This window comes from Cryptotermes secundus, unplaced genomic scaffold (assembly GCF_002891405.2).
Source record: "Cryptotermes secundus unplaced genomic scaffold, Csec_1.0 scaffold938, whole genome shotgun sequence".
NCBI lineage: Eukaryota > Metazoa > Arthropoda > Insecta > Blattodea > Kalotermitidae > Cryptotermes > Cryptotermes secundus.
In genome coordinates this window covers 442,933-463,768 of record NW_019737398.1, presented here as the reverse complement: position 1 = coordinate 463,768, position 20,836 = coordinate 442,933, and the positions used below count along the sequence as shown (strand labels likewise).

General features: G+C 40.9%; 1 protein-coding gene across 6 annotated transcripts in view; it reads right to left on the bottom strand.

The window, feature by feature from the left end:
- Window positions 1–20,836, bottom strand: part of LOC111870378 (histone-lysine N-methyltransferase ash1) — a 110,284-nt gene that overhangs the window by 22,480 nt on the left and 66,968 nt on the right. For all 6 annotated transcript variants that reach the window (XM_023862616.2, XM_023862617.2, XM_033753817.1 and 3 more), the window contains 8 exons: window positions 19,543–19,749; window positions 16,675–18,594; window positions 9,938–12,327; window positions 9,260–9,409; window positions 5,204–5,424; window positions 4,026–4,252; window positions 3,143–3,329; window positions 1,452–1,612 (listed from right to left, as the gene is read on the bottom strand). In XM_023862616.2, the coding sequence (XP_023718384.1) occupies window positions 1,452–1,612; window positions 3,143–3,329; window positions 4,026–4,252; window positions 5,204–5,424; window positions 9,260–9,409; window positions 9,938–12,327; window positions 16,675–18,594; window positions 19,543–19,749 (5,463 nt within the window). The remainder of the gene's footprint in view (window positions 1–1,451; window positions 1,613–3,142; window positions 3,330–4,025; window positions 4,253–5,203; window positions 5,425–9,259; window positions 9,410–9,937; window positions 12,328–16,674; window positions 18,595–19,542; window positions 19,750–20,836) is intronic.

The window sequence follows — 20,836 nt, the reverse complement described above, 5'->3', positions numbered from 1 at the left end:
TTCTTAAGTTCTTGCCTTATGGATACACAAAGATGACAGATATGGATTCAATTACATTACACTTTAACCCACTGCAAGGAAATGTCACATTAGATTTGTGATATGTCATAGCGATCCACACTTGGCAGTAACGTCTTCGATCATCCCCGTCATCTTATATTCTACCCTCAATAATCAGTTTGTGTTCCTATTCTTTGAATTCCTAGAAAACAGAATGTCAAAAAACTCACAGTACAGATTTAAAAGGCCCATCTAACATGCAATAGCATGCCACTTAAATGCCAACACAACGCGTAAAGAAACTATTCCAATAACTGCATGGAGGTATTCGGCCATTAAATACAAAATTATCTTCCAAAGAATTGTTCCAAGATAACTCCATATTAATTGTACACTGATTCAACTTACTCAACACATACCTTCAAGTGACTGTTGTATTTCAAAACATAATTCATACTGACCCATAAGGCACATGTACTACTGTTTGTTTTTGGTTTTGACCGTTACTTCACAATCCTCTTAGTATTTAGACTACATAGTACTAAATGAAGGATGAAGTGGAGAGGATTCAGAAGGAAGTGGTCATGCTCTGAGGTAGTGCCCTGGAATATACATGGAAGGACTGGGAGAACAATTTAAAACCTCAGACAGGTAAGCTGATGTCCAAATGGAGAAATGGAATGAGCATCTCCAAAATTAAAGTCATGAGTATTATCTGTAGACCAACCCATCTGGCTATTTTGTTGTGAAACCAAGAAGAAAATAAAATCAATCCCCATATATTGCTCTCCTTCTATTCTAAAATGTGAATGCTAGGCCTGAGATGGAGGCAGAAATCCGTGTAAATCTTCGTGCGAAGTGTCCATTATTACTGTCCAATTTTAACCAAAATTAGAATGTGACGAGACAAAAGGGAGTCAGAAAATAAGTCACAAATGGAAGTAAACAGCTGTTATGGATGTAATAGGTTTTCTACGTGTATCACTACATAACAGCACAGTCCAGCTTCGTCACAGCCTAGGTAGCGGGCACACATGCACATGTTCAGATCCTGGTTTTAGTAGTCAAAACAGCGATCCTAACTGAGGGGTATACTATTGAAGAGCGGTCTTCTGTTGTGCATCTTTTGTGGGCAAAAGATATTCATAAAGAAATGTTTCTCATTTACAGTGGGAAGTGTTCGTCACATAAAATCTGATGTCCTAGCCACAATTCAGACAGAGAATCTCCTCAAATACAAGCCTTGAGTGTCACCTATAAATCTGCTCATTCAGCCTTATAACGCATTACCTCTATCCGTGGTTCAACGAGTCACTACAGGACACACAACCTGTAAATCTACTGGATGTTCATAATATTTATCCCACAAAAATTCCATACGAGACTGTAACGTGTTCTAAACATATGATGACAGTTTTACTGCTTTTGAAACTGGGGATGTGAAACAATACCTGTCCTTCAGCAGGGTTAAACAATGAGAAGTTATAGTCATATGACAGTTCTTCATGTGGATGGATTTCCCTCAGAGCAAACAAAGCCATCCTGAATAATCCATTAACACTCCACTTCTGCATCTCACAGTTAGGCTCGCATGAGTGGTTCACAAACCGACCTGCAAACATTTACAACATCCAGATGGTAGCATATACCTCAAACCAAAATATTGACACTATAAGACTACACAATGGTTAAACAAGTGGATAAATATTCTGGATATGATGTTCTCACAGTGGTGGCTATGAAGTGTTCTAAGAAGACACATCTCTTCAGGTGGAAAAATATATTCTCATATACCAGGGTAAATCAATAAGTAAGTTACAAATGGATACAGAACTTAAACAAATAAGAGTACTGATTTGGAAAATGCTTTTGGTTTTCAACATTATCTCTCTGTACACCGAGACACTTGTCCCATTGTTTCACAAGCCCCTGAAAACCAGCAGCATAAAATTCTTTGGGCTGCTGTCGGAAACAGGCGCTGACTTCCTTACAGAAGGGTAACTACAGACAATATAGCCACTGCTATTGGTGGTTCGCACGGCATGACCTACCTCATAATGCATGACAGGTTAGGTTTTCACAAAGTCCGTGCATGAGACCCCAAAACAATGCAAAGCAACAATCTATAAAGTATATTTTACACCAACACCAATAAATAGCACCGAACACAGACCCTTACAGAGAGAAACAAAGGCAAAATCCAACTAAAACACAAAATGTTTGAGAAGCACCGAGAATTACAAAGAGCATTCTTAGAGAAGAAGTTGGAATTCAAAATTTGTGAGTGTGATGACAGTTAAGGTCTGGCCATATAAACAGAATGGATATGAGGATATCAAGAATGGCATTAAAATTCAAATTTAATCGATTTACATCCTTAAGCACATGTGAGGTAATGCTAAACCAGAATGATTCAAAAAGATCACATAAATGCACAAAAGGTATATTTACCCATCTCAATGTTTCTTCAAGCTGCAACTATTTTCTCCTCCATACCATGGCTTTCTATAATGATGCCTGATACAGGAATTTCTAATCAGAATTGATAATTACTGTACCTCAAGACTTTGCTTTCATTTTTGTGAAACTTTGCTGGTGATACAGCCAATGCCTTGGTAAATGTTGCGTGATGCAGAAGGAAGGTCAGTCATGGGACAGGTAAACCAGGGGAGGAAAGGGCCAACAAGAAATCAAAGAGGAAAGAAGAGACCTCAGAGTATTCACAAATCAACCTGTATAAAACACATGACACTAGAAGGAAGGGAGAGAGGAACTGAAACAGAATCACTGAACAAGCAAACAGTAATCACTCTCCTTGCTCCTTTAAAACTGTCTGCATTAGGCTCTCAGTTGTGTGTGTGGAATACATGAAAGATTTTACCACCCCCATTCCCATTACAGCCTCAAGTAATTACATAAGGGTTGTCTACTATGTCTGTTACCGTCATATGTAGGGGTAATGCTTACAATTTGTAGTAGACTTGTACACCTGTCTCACTATTTTTAGTGGTCGGGACCATGAATAGCTGATCCTTCCAGATCTTTTTGATTATCCACTGTTTTTAATTATCCATGCTACTTCTCACTTTCACTGTTGCAGATAACCAAGATTTTGTTGTGTGTATATACATATGCTACTCACCATCTCCTCCCATGCGATGCCCATCTATCACCAAGCCACCATCAAGGTTAAGGCAGTAATGATGTGTGTCATGGATGTAGCGGGTTGCCATCCGTGCTTTAAACTCCTTCTCACTCACCACTTCTCCTACATATTCAAGGATGAACTCTCCAGGCTTAATGGCATACTTCGTTTTCACTCCCCAGCCCTACAACACAGAAGTATGACTTACAAAAGCTCTTCACTGAAAAAGGTACCAAAAGAGATATGTAGCACATTTCAGTGCATTATAAAAAAGTGCTTGCATAATAAACTGTAGTTACAGTGAATATAATGGCCAAGTAGAGAAAATTTTCATTCTTATCTCAATTCTCAAAACTTTTACAAATTTTTATCTCACCTTGGACTGAAAAATGTTCTCCCACAAGTTACTACTACCTACATACTGCTGAGTTCTTGAATAACAGTCACACATTTAGTCAAGCAATCTCCTGTCTCTCATGAAACCTGAAGGTTCATAACCTGGGTCCTTGCTGACATAGTACATGGACCTTCAGGTTCCATTAATCATCGTCCTCCTGTTACTTTCTTTTTCTTTACAACTTCAAAGCACTGATCCAAGGGGAACAAAATGTCTTATCATGTTAATAGAAGAAAGAAAATATCGCTTTGGAGCCATGTAAATGCGGTAAAACACACCAGAGATTAGGTCTCCAGGCTTAGAACTGTCAAAGCTGAGAGAACATCCTTTGGTATATCATGTACTACTGAAATCACTGCATTTTACGACAGACTTCAGTTTCACATATGTGATGTAGCAAGGTAAGATGAAACTTGCCTAAAATTATGGGATAATAATTAGAGGACTTCTCATACAATCTCCATGAAACACAAGTGGGTCTACCTTGTCTTTGGTCATAAATTTCTCCAGCCCTGGGGCCCACTCGTGGCGCTGTATCCTCTGGTTTGAGCATAGCTCCTTGCATGGGCAGAGCTGGGGTGAGCACTCTGAATACACCATACGATTTATGCAATCCTCTCCGCATCCTTTATGGCCTGGCGTTGAAGGCAGCACACAGTTGCAAGCCTGTGCCTCATACGTATATGTTGGCTTCACATCATAATACACATCTGCACAAAACAGTGCGATTTTTTAATCATAAATGTAGTTCATGTGCATGTCTTCTTTGAATCTACCAGAAAGGTACCAACATTTAGGAGGATCCTACAGCCTCAATCTCTGGAATGGTAAAGTAAGCAATGCAGAAAAATCAGGGTACACATACAGAGAAAGGAGGAAAAGAAACAGAGCTGCCAGGAGACCAAATTTGAGATGGCAGCTCCATGGGGGAAATGAGACAAGAAAAATATTTTCTCCTCAAAACATTCTTTCTCGCTTTCCTTTCCATCAAATGTTTGCCCCTATCCATTCAGAGGTCACCATCTACCGCAGCCATGTTTCCTCTCCTCCTATCCCTACATATGTACCACCACTTTCCCACACATCTTAATCTTCAACCCTGAAAATGGATGCAGCATGTTCCTCTTAACCATCAGTAAGCTTTCTACTAGAGTACATATCATCACATACCAGAAGACAGTACCAACTTAGATTGTGTGGCTGTAAATTGTAGTGTTAGGCAGCTCTCCTACTAGTGTGACTGCATACAAATGGGTGTATGCAAAATGCCAACTGTCCCAGCACTTTTTATAAGTCTCCTACAGATATAACTGAAACTTCAGTTTGCAATCACAGTTGGGTGTAATTGGATGAGCAAGTTTCTTAGTAACTTCAGATGTGCAGTCACACAGTAACAGTGAAGTCAGAATATATACTGAGGTGGTTTTTGTATTATGAGTTTGTTACTAATTATTCAGTTGGTCAATTTGATATGCAACATCAAGCACGACTAGTTTCAGGCTAACTGCATGCATTTGGTTTCATGCAATGCTGTGCCAATAGAAGAGAAGGTGCTGTCTCTTTCTTAAAAACTTAATTTCTTGAATCCTCATAACACAGCCAGGAATCACTCCATTTGGCACTACTCTGAAGGAATTAAATTTTGATATGATGATACTTACTGGTACGGATCTTCTTGTAGTTCCACGAAGGCACTCTGTCTCGACCTGGCAGCTGGTTGTGAGTGTGCAGCCACCATAAGTCAAATGGCAGCTTGAATTCCACGCGTCGCTGGCGCAGGTACTTGCCACAGTGGTAGGGAGGAGGCAGCAGCCCATGCTGGTGCTCCTCTGGCCGGTACACCAGTCTTGGTTTCCCCACATCATTGTTTGGTTTCCTAGGCCTGATGTCAAGATGTGTTATAAATTGCCTTTCTGTTCATTATGCACCATATATGCAACATAAACCAAACTTTCTTCTACATGTCTACTCAATAAAGTCCATGCATCAACATTCTTCCTTGCGAAGTTACTTTCTGAATGCAGCTTACAGGTGTGTATAAGGATAGCTGCCTTCCTTGATGTGACACAATGCAGTCTGGAAGACATTTCCAACATTTCAGAGAAACCTGCTGTTTCCATCATCATGGCAGAAGAGTAAGTCAAGTGGGAAAAGAAGCCAGTGATATAATGAAAGGAAAGCAAGGGAAATAGACAACTGGGACCAGTGTAAACTGAATGGGATCCTGTGACTCTGAAAAGGGCTGCACTTGTAGACAGGAACAAGCTCTTCCTATTTCTCATATTTCCTATCTATAAATGTGGCCCCTTTCAGGGCCACAGGTTCACACTGCTCCCTTTGGTATGCTCTCAGCCCAAGTTCCTGTCTTCCCTTACCTGTAGGAGGTGTATCAGAAAGTTCTCAGACTGCTACTGTTGTAACTGCCTCAGTGAAAGAACATGAAATGGGAGGCCAGGGTCACAATTCCCCAAGTCTATCACAACAGTATGCCAAGTCACACAAGGCTGTTTTTACACGAGTGCTCTTTCGATTTCATGTTTCGTTTTTTCTGCAATGGATGGAAAAATCAAGCGATGTGTCTGCATCAAGTTTTGTGTGAAGCTCAGTAAATCCACTATTGAAATCCTTGAAAGGCTTCATGAGGCTTTTGAAGAACATTCATTAAACCACACAGTAGTTTTTGAAAGGCATTCACGTTTCAAGGCTGGTCAAGTGTCAGCTGAAGATGACGAATGTTCAGGGTGACCAAGCACCAGCAAAATTACAGAAAAAGTTGAAAAAATCAGATAACTCATTCATGAAGACCATTGCCAAACAATCGATAAGGTCACAGACGCCACTGGGCTGAGTTATGGAGTATGCCAGACAGATAAGCAAAAGCAGCGGTGCGGTGCATAAACGTGTCTCGAGCTATGAGAGAGAGCCAACGAGGACACAACTATTATCTCTAGGATCATAAGGGATGACAAAAGCTGGATTTACAGTTATGATCCAGAAACAAAGCAACACTTGCTGCAGTGGAAGAGCTCATAATCACCAAGAGCAAAGAAGGCATAGCAGGTCTGGAGTTCAACAAAGAGCATGCTCTTTGTTTTTTCAATGTGAAGGGGATTGTTCAGTGTAAATTTGCCCCTCCTACACCACGTCAACTCTTGATTTTTAATGTGATGTTTTGAGATGCCTGAGAGAAAACTGTGATGAAAAAGGCCAACTTTAGCACAACTGATTCCTTCATCATGACAACACAACTGCCCACACATCCCTGAAAACCACAGAATCTGACTAACAACACGGTTATTAATCCCCATCTTCCCTACTCGCCAGACTTAGCCCCCTGTGATTTCACTTTGTTTTCCTAATTGAAAATGAAACTGAAGGGACGATTACAAATATAAATCACTCCGTCCAATGTGACCTGTAAGTTTATTACTACATGAAAAACTTAACACCCTTACACGTTTCGGTCTCTGCGGACCATCTTCAGAGGGCAAACATCACTACAAATAGGAAACCACCTTCACATAAGTTGTTTAGACGTAAAGTACGTACACTTATATGTTACAATGCATAATACACAAAATAGAACATTTCACAAACACAGCAGTTTCCTGGGAATGTAAAGTTTTTTAAAAATTATTTTAAATTTCTTGATGCTAATTAAAAAAAAATTTTTTTTTTTGCATTGTCAATAATTACAATTCGTAAACCATGCAGGCTCGTGTTCGTCCTCCCATCGCCCCTCTTGTATGGGGCAGATATTGTGCCACCTGGCTATCTTGATGTGGAGGTTCTTTATATCGTCCAGGGTTTGCTCGTGGCTGCTGTGCTATTTTCACATTCCCAGGAAACTGCTGTGTTTGTGAAATGTTCTATTTTGTGTACTATGCATTGTAACATATAAGTGTACGTACTTTACGTCTAAACAACTTATGTGAAGGTGGTTTCCTATTTGTAGTGATGTTTGCCCTCTGAAGATGGTCCGCAGAGACCGAAACGTGTAAGGGTGTTAAGTTTTTCATGTAGTAATAAACTTACAGGTCACATTGGACGGAGTGATTTATATTTGTAATTGTTAGTGTGACGGACCAGAATGAAACAAATCAAATTTATTGAAGGGACGATATTTTGAATCGCTGTCTGACACGCAAAAGGAATTGCAAGTGGTACTCGACAGCTTTAAGGAAAATGACTTCCACGGCGCTTTTGATTCGTGGAAAAGAAGATGGGATCGCTGCATATGTTCCCAAGGAGATTATTTTGAAGGAGATGGCAGCCAAAAATGTGTAAGTTAAGCCAGCTTTTCTCTTTTGACCTAGTCCGGGAACTTTCCGATAGCGTATCATGGATGGTTCTATCCCATGAAGCTCTTTTTTTTCCCAGAAAATGGAGGCGAGAGATTCGTCTGAAATGTTGTTAAAAAGGACTACTACTATCACATCTCAAAAAGGCAGCAATCTTCATGGGCAGTGGCCTTAGATTCTCAAAATCTCAACCATATAACATTTCTGACCTCATACTGTAGCAAGCAGAGACCCATTGCTAGGTAATACCTGCAACACAAACAACAGAACAACGCTGTTGCTAGGCAAAAGATTCTTAATAAGCAACAACTGAAGAGCAACAGAGGAATGGTGTTTTCTATGGGCTGAGAGCATGGAAATTGAAGAATCTCCATTGTTAAGACCCATTACCAGGAAATGACTAGTAAAAGCAGACTGAAAGACTTAGTGCTCTAGTGATTTATAAAGCGTGGAGATTAACAATGGTGCTAAAATTATTTGCAGTAATGAGTTGTGTGTATAAGTGTTCAATAAATCCAGTCAATCATCCAAATCACATTTACAGTCACTCGTACACGTGGCAATATTGTGAAGCTCTTTTCAAAAAAGAAAAGTTTACAATGGTTTGGCAATATAAGGAGACTGGCTAGAACAATGAAAACTGGACATAAAACTTAAAAGAAAGAGAGCCGTGAGATGATAAAACAAGATGGCTCAAGCAGGAACTAGAAGACTTCAAGAAGAGAGGAAAGGACTGTAAAGAAAATGAAAAGGAACGACTGTGGGTAGCAAGGAAAGATTGACGATATTGCATCCACTGACCCATACAAAATCAAAGAAGACTAGAAACATTATTAACACATTCAGGACCGGAGGGGCCAATTGGCCCTTTTCTGACGCGTTACATTGCAGCCCGACTATATCTCGCTGTGTGGCCACGTTGCATCATAACTACTGCGTAGTTGACCTTGGGAATGTTTGCTAGCTCAGCCAGTAACATGATCACGCTCATTTCCTGTCACACCCTAACGAAAAACAACCGGTGCGCAATGTGTTAAGTTGCTGGATCACCATCTTAGAGTCCTTTTTAATAAACGAAATTCATTATCAGAGAAAACAGACAGAAACCGAAGTTTAAGAATAAATTACATACAAATTACTCTTACAGTCATGGAACACAGTGAATTAAACAAGCAGGACTAAATGAACGTAAATACAAAATTTTAAGCGGCAACTGGCATGGGAAATTACTTTCCAGTTAATATATGCTTACATATTCATATTCAACTGGCAGTGAACTGGAACCTGACCCTAAGCTATTTGAAGTGTTATACTTCACACCACTTCAAACACTAAATAATACCTACAGGACTTGTTTTATGCATAATTTTTGTACAGGGCACTTCAAAACACATCTGGTTTCTAATTTAAACATACTCATCCTCCTTGTAGTAGTCAGAGAAGAGCCCAGCAGCCAAGAACTTTTTTCTCCAACGAGGCTGTTTCTTGCGACGACAAGATTTTGTTGATTCATCCCCAGATGGCACGTCACTACATGGTAACACCTCAAACGGCAGTACATCACAGCTGTAAACAAAACAACAAAGGTGAAGCTATGTGACTTCAAACCTCATTCAAGGATGAGTGTGATACCTATGTATTAACCATTAAGCACATGAAGATTACTGTCTTCCAGGATATGATGCTGCATAGCCTCGAAGAAAATCAATGTTTCAGGAGAACCTGTGGCTTTCATCTTCTAGGTAGAAGATAAAGCCATGCTAGAAAATGATGGTACAGATATATGGAGAGAAAGAGAAGAAATGGGACTGATAGCGAGTCAATGGGAGACAGCAGCCTCTAAAGCAAAGTGAAACACCTGAGGGGAAAACAAGGTGAAAGACACTGTTAACTTTCTACCGCACTACACGGAGTCAATCCAAGAAAGCAGTAATCTTTGTATTTACCACTGCAAGAACTTCAAATTTCACATATCAATCACATGAACAGTCATTTTAAACTTCAAAATATCGTCCACTGCTCCCAACCTAAAAAACAATAAAACAAAAATAATGAAGCAAAAACAAGAAACAGAACTTCAACCTCGTCACTCACCTGTCATCCTGATCCATGTCGTCATCTCGATACCTCCTCATTCGTTTCGAGCCGAGTGGCAAGGGACAGTCATCCTTTGAGCTATCACGCTTCCTCTTGTTTCGAACCCTACAATCTTTATCCCCTGCATCAGGGGTGTGGCCACTTGCAACTGGCACCCCTGGATCTGCTTCAGGGACTGTAAGGCTGCACAATTCAGTCAACTTTGAGCAGGTGTGGCCACTGTCCACCATGGATCCTTTGTTCTGTTTCGAACTTAACTGAGACTCTTTGGTTTCTGAACACTGGGCATCTCCCCCCACCATTTCTATACTGTCTTCAGGTTTGTTTGGAATAGCATCCCCATCCTCTCCCAATTTTGTCTCCGAATGTTCTTTCTTCTCTTTAAGAGAAATATCTTCATGAGGTAAATGGAGTGCATCACGTTTACCATTGACTGTTTTTCTCACTGCTTCTAGCGGCTTCTTTTCAAGTTCCCCTTTCACCCCATCTTCTTTCTCCATTTTTCTGTCTTTAGGACATGATTCTGAGATTCGACTGCTCCTATCCTTCTTACATAAACCGTGGGTTCGTTTAGTCTCAGCACGATTTAGAATTTCTTTAACCCCCATGTTCTGTGGTAGAGTCTTTGTCGTGCTATTATATGCAGGGGATTTCTTAATATCTATATTTATCACAGGTGCAGAGAGAGGGGTAGGAACAGGGGCACTGTTTGGACACTTCAGTGGCTTCACATCACCACTAACACACTGCTTCTTCTTCTTCTTTTTGATTGGGAACCCTGTACGATTTATGGCTTTCCTTCGACGCACACGCTGCTTCACTGTACCAACAGCTTTCTTTAATAGAAAGTCTGTGGGGGAAAGTTTTGTCACATGTACACGGATATCACGAATGAGTTTCTTCTTCTTTCCTATACCACCACGTTTCAAATGCGACTCATCCCTTTCTGATGTTACATTCACACGTTTCAATCTCAGATTGTGTGGCATGGGTATTACAGCTAACCTACTTGACAACATCATTTCATCCACTGCTGATGTTGACACTGTTGCTATACTTGTGGTGGCAGTTGTCACTACAGCAGTGGCAGCCACTGTGGCAGCAGTAGTAGTTGTGGTGGTGACAGTAGAAGCAGACACTGTCACAACGGTAGAAGGAAATGAGTTCACTTTTGAAGAAACTGCAAAGGCTTTTGGCGAAGCTGCTTTACCTGCAGGTACTAATGATTTACTCAGTGATGAAGTGACTTTACTTGATGGTGAAACAGCCTTACTGCCTGATGTACTCGATACTTTGGTAGCAGATGAGGGCTGAGATGCAGTAACTTTACTTGGAGAAGACATGGACAGTTTACTGACAGGAGAAGTCTGTTTAACAGGAGATGAAGAGACCTTACTACTAGCCGCAGTAACCTTGGTATGTGAGGACACTTTAGTGGCCATCACTGTACATGGCTTACTCACTAGACCTGAACTTTTACTCAAAGACACAGAAGTTCTGCTTGCAGGGGATGTGGCTTTATTTGTCTGTGATGCCATCTTGTTTGCTGCTGGAGACACCTTACAAGAGGAAGTCACTTTGCCCACAGATGATGAAACTTTCTGTGTTGGAGACACATTTATTGCAGAGTCTACAGTTGCTTCAGATGATCCACCAACACTAGAGTCTAAAACCATGGAAGTTTTTATTGTGTCAGGAGTTACACTGGAATCACTTGAAACAGTCACATTTCCAGAGTTCGCACTTGCACTTCTGGACACAGTTCGTTTACTTGGGGGTGGAGTGCTAACTGCAACACCAGATAATTTGCTGCTGTTTATAGTGGCACCCTCAGTGGCACTCTCTTTGCTTTTGTTCACAGATGTACATGGGCTCTTACCCATCATACCTGCAACAGCAGCTGCAGTTTCCAATCGATGCCGCTTCTTTGGCGTTGCTATCACGGAGTGAACTGATGGAGTAGAATTCTCAACTGGGGGGGAAGTTGCTGTGTACCGAGTGATGCAAGCTTCAATGGCTTCGTCTATTGAATTTCTTGGCACGTCTACAACAGGTTTTGACTTCACTTCACCACTGTTTACTAAGCCCGTGCAGCACACACCACTCCCACAACCACTCTTATCCCTCACAATGACTGGCTTGTCAGCTGTGGGTCTTCCTTGGCTTTTACCACCAACTCCAACACTGGCTGTGACGGGAAGCTTGTCTTTCTCCTGGGTGGTGGTGCGCTCGAGGGCCTTTTTGGTGCAGTCTACTGCTGTGACCAACGCGTCAGCTTGTGGCAGACAGTTGGTTGGCTGAAGACTCACGGCTGCAGTTGAGATATGGTAGTGGCGTTTCTTCAAAGGCAGTCTCTGCTCATTGTTTGTCTCAACCCTCTCTTGTCCCTGTTGGAGGACACAAACTAGTATGCACATAACTGCAGTAATGTGAGGTTAACTGCTATCAAGAAAGATACTTAGGCAGTTTGGAACAGAATAAACTGCACTGTATATTCTCTGAAATCACACAAGGAATCTTCAGAAATCTCCAGTGCTCAACTTGTAATATATCAAGCACTTCAAAACTCTGCTGAGTGCAACTGTACTGGTATGATGCATGCATGACAGAAAGGATAATAATCTTTACTCTTTGTATCCTGCTGTGTTTTATTATGGATACTAATGTGGCTGTCTACACAGAAACCTCTGGTACAGACCCTAAAATTTGACAGAATTCTTTTATTTTATTTACTAATATGGATGAATGTTAGTCAAACAATTCAATAATGCCGGTATATATTCCTATAAACCACCTGAAGATGATCACTCTGATCAAAACACATAGTGGTATGTATAATAAAAACAAAATTAACACAGTATTAGTTTTATTTATTCACAGATTGTTGTGCTGACAGCCACGTTAGTACATTTAAGTATGATGTCTGCACAGTACATGTTTCCTGGTATTTCTGAGGGCTACCATTCAGCGTGGGTGTTTCTGACAGTCTCTGTCGTATTACAATGTTTCACTCAAATGATGCATACATGAACACTAATGTGCCAAGAGACTGTACTCATATGATAAAAAAAAACATTCTAACAGTTCTGCTGGAACAAAAGAACCCACTATTCAGAGGGTTACACCATAAATTAGGATATGGTTATTCACATGTTAGCTGCTGGGTTAGGAATAGCGGTGCTGGAATAATTGGTAAAAGGTTCCAAAGTAAAATGGCAGAATTAAAAAATACATAAGTAGCTGTACATAGGAAGAGTTGTGTCTTCTGGGATATAACGTCTTGTAGCCTACTGAAAGTCAACCGATGATTTGGAGGAACATGTCGTCCCCATATCCAGGGTTGAAGAATAAGACCAGCAAGAAATTGGTATGAAGCAGGTAGCAGGCTCATTTTTGCCTCTGAAGATGGAGGTGACATGTTCCTCAAAAGTATGAGATGACTTTCAATGGATTACACAGGGTTATATACCAGAAGATGGAACTATTTGTAATGACCACTGCGTGAACCTCAAATCATACATAATTCTACACATGTCAACTAGTAGATCAACATGTTACTGCATGCAATCACTGTATGTCTAATGCTAAAAACAGGGATGGAACATCCTAAATGCTGTCACAGGCAACAAGGAGCAGCAGTCTGCACTTAGTACCAATTCTTTGGCACTACTATCAAGGATTGAATATTGGTTGGTTGCTTGGTTTCCAATGGCTGCATCTGGGATCATTTAACCCATTTTGCTTCTTGCTTCCCAACAGAGAGCACTCAAGTTCTTGCTTTGTCGCATCTTGAAGAAGTTTGCACTTTTCCTTTGGGAAGCTTTGTCAGGTTTGTTGCTCATTTCACACTACCCAGAGGACACGTATGACTTAAATAATGTCAGAGACGCGAACAACCAGGTAGAATTTTTCACTGGCAGTGAAGCTGGCCCAACAACAAAATTCTCAGACGCTCTAATGGGAATTATCATTTCTTCAATTTTATTTACATTGCTGCAGAGCATGTCTAGATTACTACAAATTACTGGTCATAACATGAACATATTAAGCTGAGGAAAGAGAAGAGATATGTTAATTGTGTTGTTCCTAAACTGTGCCACCTGAAGCAGTTGTTTGGTTCCACCTGTGCTGTCATGCCTGATCTGGTAGGAAGTGACATATACAGGTGGGCTCTGTCTCATGCAAGCTGGTACTATCTGAGCATCTAGAGCGGTTTCTAAGTGTTACTTGTGGAACTGTCCTCAGTGCAGCCAAATGTGTTTCTCTACCTGCCAGTAATAATCATGAAAGTAAAAAAAAATTTAATTCTCTTTAATTCTTTGAAAATTTTAAGACCATTATTCCTAGCACTTCAGTGTCTAATGGTCACCAAGTACTAAACTGAAGTGCAAGCTTTTGAAAATGACAAGGTGCGAAATGAAGTTTCTTGCATTTAAAGAGTCACACAGCCAGTAAACTACAAGTCTGCTGTGCATAAAGAAAGAAAGAAGGAAAGATAATTGGTCATAAGTGTGTAAATTTATAATGCATTTAATTCAGTTAATTTGGGTAATGTGAATTAAGTTGTATTAATTTTAAGTTTTTATAGTAATTTTCTTTTTAAATTATGTTTATTAATTATAACTGTAATAAGTTTTTTCTATTATCTATGTTAATTGACTAATGTATGTGAGTTTAATTATATAACTATGTAATTTATTATATGTATCTGGACACATCTATTATCAAAGGGACTACTATTTCCTATTTCCACACCCTAGATTTTTTACCTGTATGGATATATGGAAAATAAAGGAAATGAATTAATATTGTTTTAATGCACCATAAAACCAAGGATATAGGTGAAGAAAAATCTGTCAAAGCTGCCTCTTGCATTTAATCATGGATACTAGATTTCCACATGAGAAATTCTGCACATGAATGCCTTTTATAATCTTATCCCTAGATTTCTGAAACTTACTATATGACTCTGTCTTCTGGGAATATNTGGTGTCGCAGGTGAGCCCGCCCTCCGCCCCCCCCCCCCTGCTGTGGCGTGGCAGAGCTTCCTACTGTGACGTGGCACGCGACGCCACTGTTGACACGGGCAACAGGCAACAGCGAACGGTATAAAAAGCCGGCTGAGCAGTATGTGAGACAGTTTTTTGTGATCAGGAGTGATTAGTAGTGTGTGAGCAGGAATGACACAGTGCAGATCGAGCAGCCGCTGGAGACAGTGGAATTGGAACAGTCGCTGAGTTCAGTTGTAGCGGAAAGAAGAATACCGGAACGTGTGAATAGAAATGATAGTGTGAGAAGGTATTGGGAGTGTGTAATACAGTGACACTGGTATAGCTCCCACATTGTACTGTACAACTTGTAGGTTGTTAAATATACCAATTAACAATCCGAACGGTGTATTTAGTGGCAAAACACGTTAAAATATGATCAGAAAGAGAATAATTTCAAGACATTCTTTGCAATTTTGTATTGATCAGTTTATGAATAGCATTTCAACAAAATATATATAAAGAGTAAAGTTGTATTTCAACAGCATGCACAGCACTGAATTACAGCAAAGTATGGCCTTATGTAAAGTACATTTTGTAAACAGTAAACTGCCAAAAATCGACATGGTCAGCCACTATCATGTATGTGGACTTTCGTATCAAATTGCAACAAAATCTGAAAATGGTTTATGGGATACAATGGAAAGTCCACTTATAAAGTAGGCTTTGTAACTTGCCAAACAGCTAATAATCGAACTGTGTGCCCAATGTAATTCACAGATTTCTCATACTGAATTACAACAAGAAATGGAAACAGTTTACAGGCCCTATCAAAAATTCCACTAATGCAATATGTATGGTAGGCTCTGGAACAATGTAAACTGCTATAAATCAGTATGAAAATCCCATGTTATGCAAACATCTTTCACACAGAATTTCACAAAAACCTACATAATAGTTATGATATGAAAAAAAAAAGAGAGAGAGAGACAGAGAAAACTTTAATGATCTTATGTAGGCATTACAATCGGTCAGTATGACTCAAAATAAAACACTCAACTGATGCTATGCGTGCATCTCTCACAAAGAGAGATATCACAGAAAATAGGATTAACAGTTTACAGTACATGCTGAAAATTCATGACTTTATGCAATGTTATGGACATGTACGGCCAAAATATAGAACAGCTCAACATTTAGTGAAATTCTCCAATGTCACATTATGAAATAATGTGTCTATAATGTTTTGCGCATTTACAAAATTACAGACAGATGGACAGAAACAAACTCCATGTAAGGCTTCTTATTAATACTGTAAAGGGTGCCTTCCAAAATTTCCCTTTTTCTATTCATGTCAGCTCTAACAGCAACCATCCCCCATTTGCCTCCAATAACACAAAATGCATGTGTGTATGCACATACAACAAATTAAAATTCTGAATATAAAAAGGAGGGAGAAAGAGAAAAAACACAAGTCAATGAAAATAAGCATGGGTTGGAGAATTTCAAAGCTGAAAACAGAAAACATGTGCAATACAATTACTGACAACAAAATATCTGATGTCTACTTCTGAAGGCATCAAGAAGTGAGGTTATAGTTGTATCTGACAGGTATTATACACATTGAGGTAACACGGAAGTGACCATGAGGGAAGCCTGAAATATCTCATGCCCACTGTTTGTAACCAACCAATGAAGGGAGACAACAGACCACATTTGGAATGTATAACCTCACACTCTTCTTACCTTAGGAGACTCCACTGTGCTTTTCTTTGGCCGTCGCTGTCGGTTCTTCTCCTTGCCACCATCACCCTCTGTCCCAGATTCTCTGTCACTAGCTCGCTGAGATTTCTCGCTACCCTTTCTCTTCTTAATTATCCTCTTCATCCTGAAGATTGAGGGCAAGTTGGCATCCCCAGATCCAGATCGAGGGGTTGAGGCAGGGCTGGCATTAGTCCTAGCAATAATGCAACAACGTTTAAAGTCTTGAGCCAGTTTTTCCAAGTCCAGCAAGAAATTTGGATCTGACAGCACTTTCTCTGTCCTTAAGCACTTCACTTTTTTCTTCCTTCTTTTATGTTTATGATGAGGCATGCCTGAAGGAAATCTAAGCATTCTGGTAGCTAAAGCCTTTGGTGCTGAGATGTTCCGAATACTTCCCTGATGGCTCAAACTACAAGGTGATCCAGCTGAGCTCGAGAGTCGTCGCTGTCTAGGAAACTGAAACTGAGGGCCATGTTCATTTTCTGCTCCTGACTCCACTTCCCCCCAGTCCCCAGACTCATTTCTTCTCCTCCCTTTCCTTCTTTTCTCCACCCATGCTCCTAACTTGGCCTGAGGAGACGCTTCCGACTTCCGCTGTGCCCCCATTCTCACCTTTGGGGACTGTGACTGGAACCTACGGTCTGTCACAGGATTGGGAGCCTCCAGACGCTTACTTACTCTGTCACATATGTCACTTAAAATTGCACTGCTCCTGTGCTCCTTCATGCCCAGTTCTTCACTCAGAAGTTCAACAACTGGATGTTTCACATCACTCTCTGCCTGCTGATCACTAGCCCTAGCACTGGCACCAGGTTTCTTGTTCCCATGAGTTTTGCCCTCATCATCCTTGCTGATGTGTTCACAGGCTGGCAACGGCAAATTGGGTTCCAGCACAGGTGGAGCTTTCTTTGGTCTCCCAGGTCCTCGCTTAACAGGCACCGCTGGAACTGGAGATGGTGCAGGTGGGTTTTCATCACAACTGTCCGTCCCACTTACTAGAACTCTACTGCCACAATCCCCGCACCCCACTTCCCCCCTTGATGTGGTCTCCCCTTTCCTTTCATTATTCATCTTCTTCCCTGGTCCCTTTGGTTGGCCAGGTCCACGGGATCGGGGTGGGCGACCAGGACCTCTCCTTGCCATGCTACCTCGCCGATCCTCTCCAAGCAAAAGTATTGGTGGAGGTGGAGTACTACGAGGACTTGCCGTTAGAGCAGGTGCCGGTGAATGAGCTGTGGGGTTTGATGCCGGAGAGCAGGACTGATGAATGGGAGAACCAGCAACAGACTGAATTCCACTGTCTGGAGACACGTTTGACACAGAACAATCCAACCTCATGTAAGATTCAAGCTCTGGCATGCACTTCCCTACACCACCTGAACGAGAACTCTCTGCCGCAGATTCTAACCTGACAGCAAGCTTGGGGGGCCTGCCCCGCTTTCTTCTACGAGGTTCTTCCCTCACTACTGATGATGATGATGAGAGGATTTCTGTCTTCACCACAAATTGTTGCAAAAGAGTCGATGAGTAGCCAGACCCTGGCCCACCACCACTTCCCCCCGCCTCCTCCTCACCACTCTCCCCACTGCTGCTTGCGTCTGCCTCCTCCGCCTCCTGTGCCACTTCTTCGCTGTCTATGTGGATCCTCTTAATGGCCTCACTCACCACCTGCTCAGGTAACTCAACATCACTGCCAGACTCTGTTGCCCGCTGGCTCCCACTCTGCTGTTGCTGTGACGGCAGTGGCTGCTGCTGTTGGCCACTACCACTTCCATCAGCAGCAACTTTTCCACTCTCAGAACTCACATCTTCAAACCCATCAAATGGAGCCCCACCATCGTCATGGTTACCAGTTGTCACCACATCTGGCAGGATTGCTGCAAGATCTTCCTGGTTGATAACCTAACAACACAAGATGACAAAACATCATACTACCAACAGTGTGAAGAAGACCCGCTGTTTTGTATGAAATCTCAATAACAATGGAGTAAAAATATCCATACGATCCTACAGCTGAATGTGTTCTCATCTGTACCTTTCAAATTCAAGTTCCACACAGTAAAAAGATGACAAAATGAAAATGTTATACCGAGAATGTCACTAACCTGAAGAGACAGACCTTAAACTAAAACCATAAATGGAGAGGAGTTGAAAGGTAAAATGAAATAGTACTGAACTTATGCATTTTTTAAAACTCCGTGTTTAATTACTGAACACAGTTCAGTGGATTATTTTTCAGATCATGAAAACTTCAAAATAAAAGCCTTATACACTAATTTCACACCAATTCCAGGCAATATTCCTGTCTGTATTCCCTTGATGACTCCCTTCAAAATGGTAAACTTGAACTCATCAGATTCCTGACTTTTTTAACAATACTCACGTACATCCATGCATAAAACAACAAGAACACATTTCATCCTTCCTGCATATGTCAGCGCAAGTCCATCAAGATGTGGCAATGACAATTCCAACTATGTAACATCCAATCAATCCAGAATACTATACTTGGTCAGATTTGTGCATGGATTTTTTACACACATACTGGTATCTTCGCCTTACACTAACAAACCTACTAACTCTATGGATGAAAGTCATTCTTGAGAAGCTAATAACTGGTAAGCTGATCAAGAAATGTTTAGCACTTTATGTAACCTGAAGGTTCATTATTGTGCTCACAAGAGCCCACCAATGGTTCCTACTCTCAAACGAATCCAGTTCACACCACTCATCCTATTCGTAAAAAAAAAAAAACTTTTAATATTATCCTTGCATTTATGCCCACATCATCCAACCAATGTTCTTCCTTAAGGCTTTACAACTCACACACAATGCAAACAAAAATCTTACCTGAAGATGTTCTGAGATGGCAATATTCTCCTGCTCAATGGGTCCCAGATCGTGAGCCAGTTGTTGCGAGATTTCTGCCACACCTTCTTCTTCCTCTTCATCGTCACTATCATCAGCAGTGTCCGTATTGCTGTGCAGAGGACTTGTCTGCCCCCTTGTGGGGGAGGCTGTACCACGCACATTGTACAGACATCCACGTCCCGACACCTGCAATACAGTCCAGTTACATTTCTGAACAAAAACAACATTCCCTGATACAAGTGAATGCACTTCTTACACCATAATTCCCAGACTTCACCACCCCACAGACACCAGAGCTCCATTTAAGCATGTTCCCAAGAACTGTAAAAAGCACCTGCTAGCTTTGTCAGAAGGTGGGCACATGTATGTATGTACTTACATGCGTACGTATGTGCATCCATCTGTCCATTTGCATGAAATAACTTTGCTCCCACTGGATGACTTTCTTTTTCATTTAATGCTTGGAAGTTTTACTACATATGTTGTCAAAATTCAAATGTGGCTAAAACTGAACAAAAATAATGGACACTTTGCAAATAGACCCAAATGCATTTTTTGAGAATATCTCATTGTCTCCTATTTCACTTATGAGAGCACACTGGGGTTGCCATTGGGACGTGGAATATGGCCATCCATTCATTAATTTCACAGATGAAGTATTTGAATGTGCCTCTGCCTCTAATGTTACATTACACAGTACATTTCCTACCCTGTTTGGGGAAAGAAATGTGTATTGTTCTGTGAAAAGCATGATCGGATTGGAAAGGATTCCGAAGGAAGCAATTGTGGCCTAAGATAAATAATATCTAGGAGTTTGCCTGGTGGGACTGAGGAAAGCCTTAGAAAACCTCAAGTCAGTCCGGATAGCCAATGACTTGACTGAGATTCAAACCATGCACCTACCACAAGTCTAAATCAAATTCCTTGGAAGCATCATCAAATGATAGGATTAGTGAATCTTAGAAGATGCGGAAGGAAATGATCCAACTTGAGGTACTATCCCAACATTTATCTGGAATAACTGAGGAAGGCACAGAAAGCCTCAATCAGGTTATTCCGTCCACAATGAGCTTCGATTCAGGCACCTCTCAAATACAAGTCAGAAACACTACGATATGAGCCAACTTCCTCAATAGTAAGGCATCATCAGTATGGTGTTATGATGTTATGTGAAAAGCAAGAAAATTCATGCAAGCAATGTATCTAAAATTATGGAAAATTAGAAACTTAAATCAAAAACAAAAAATACAATACATATGGGCCCCATTCTGAG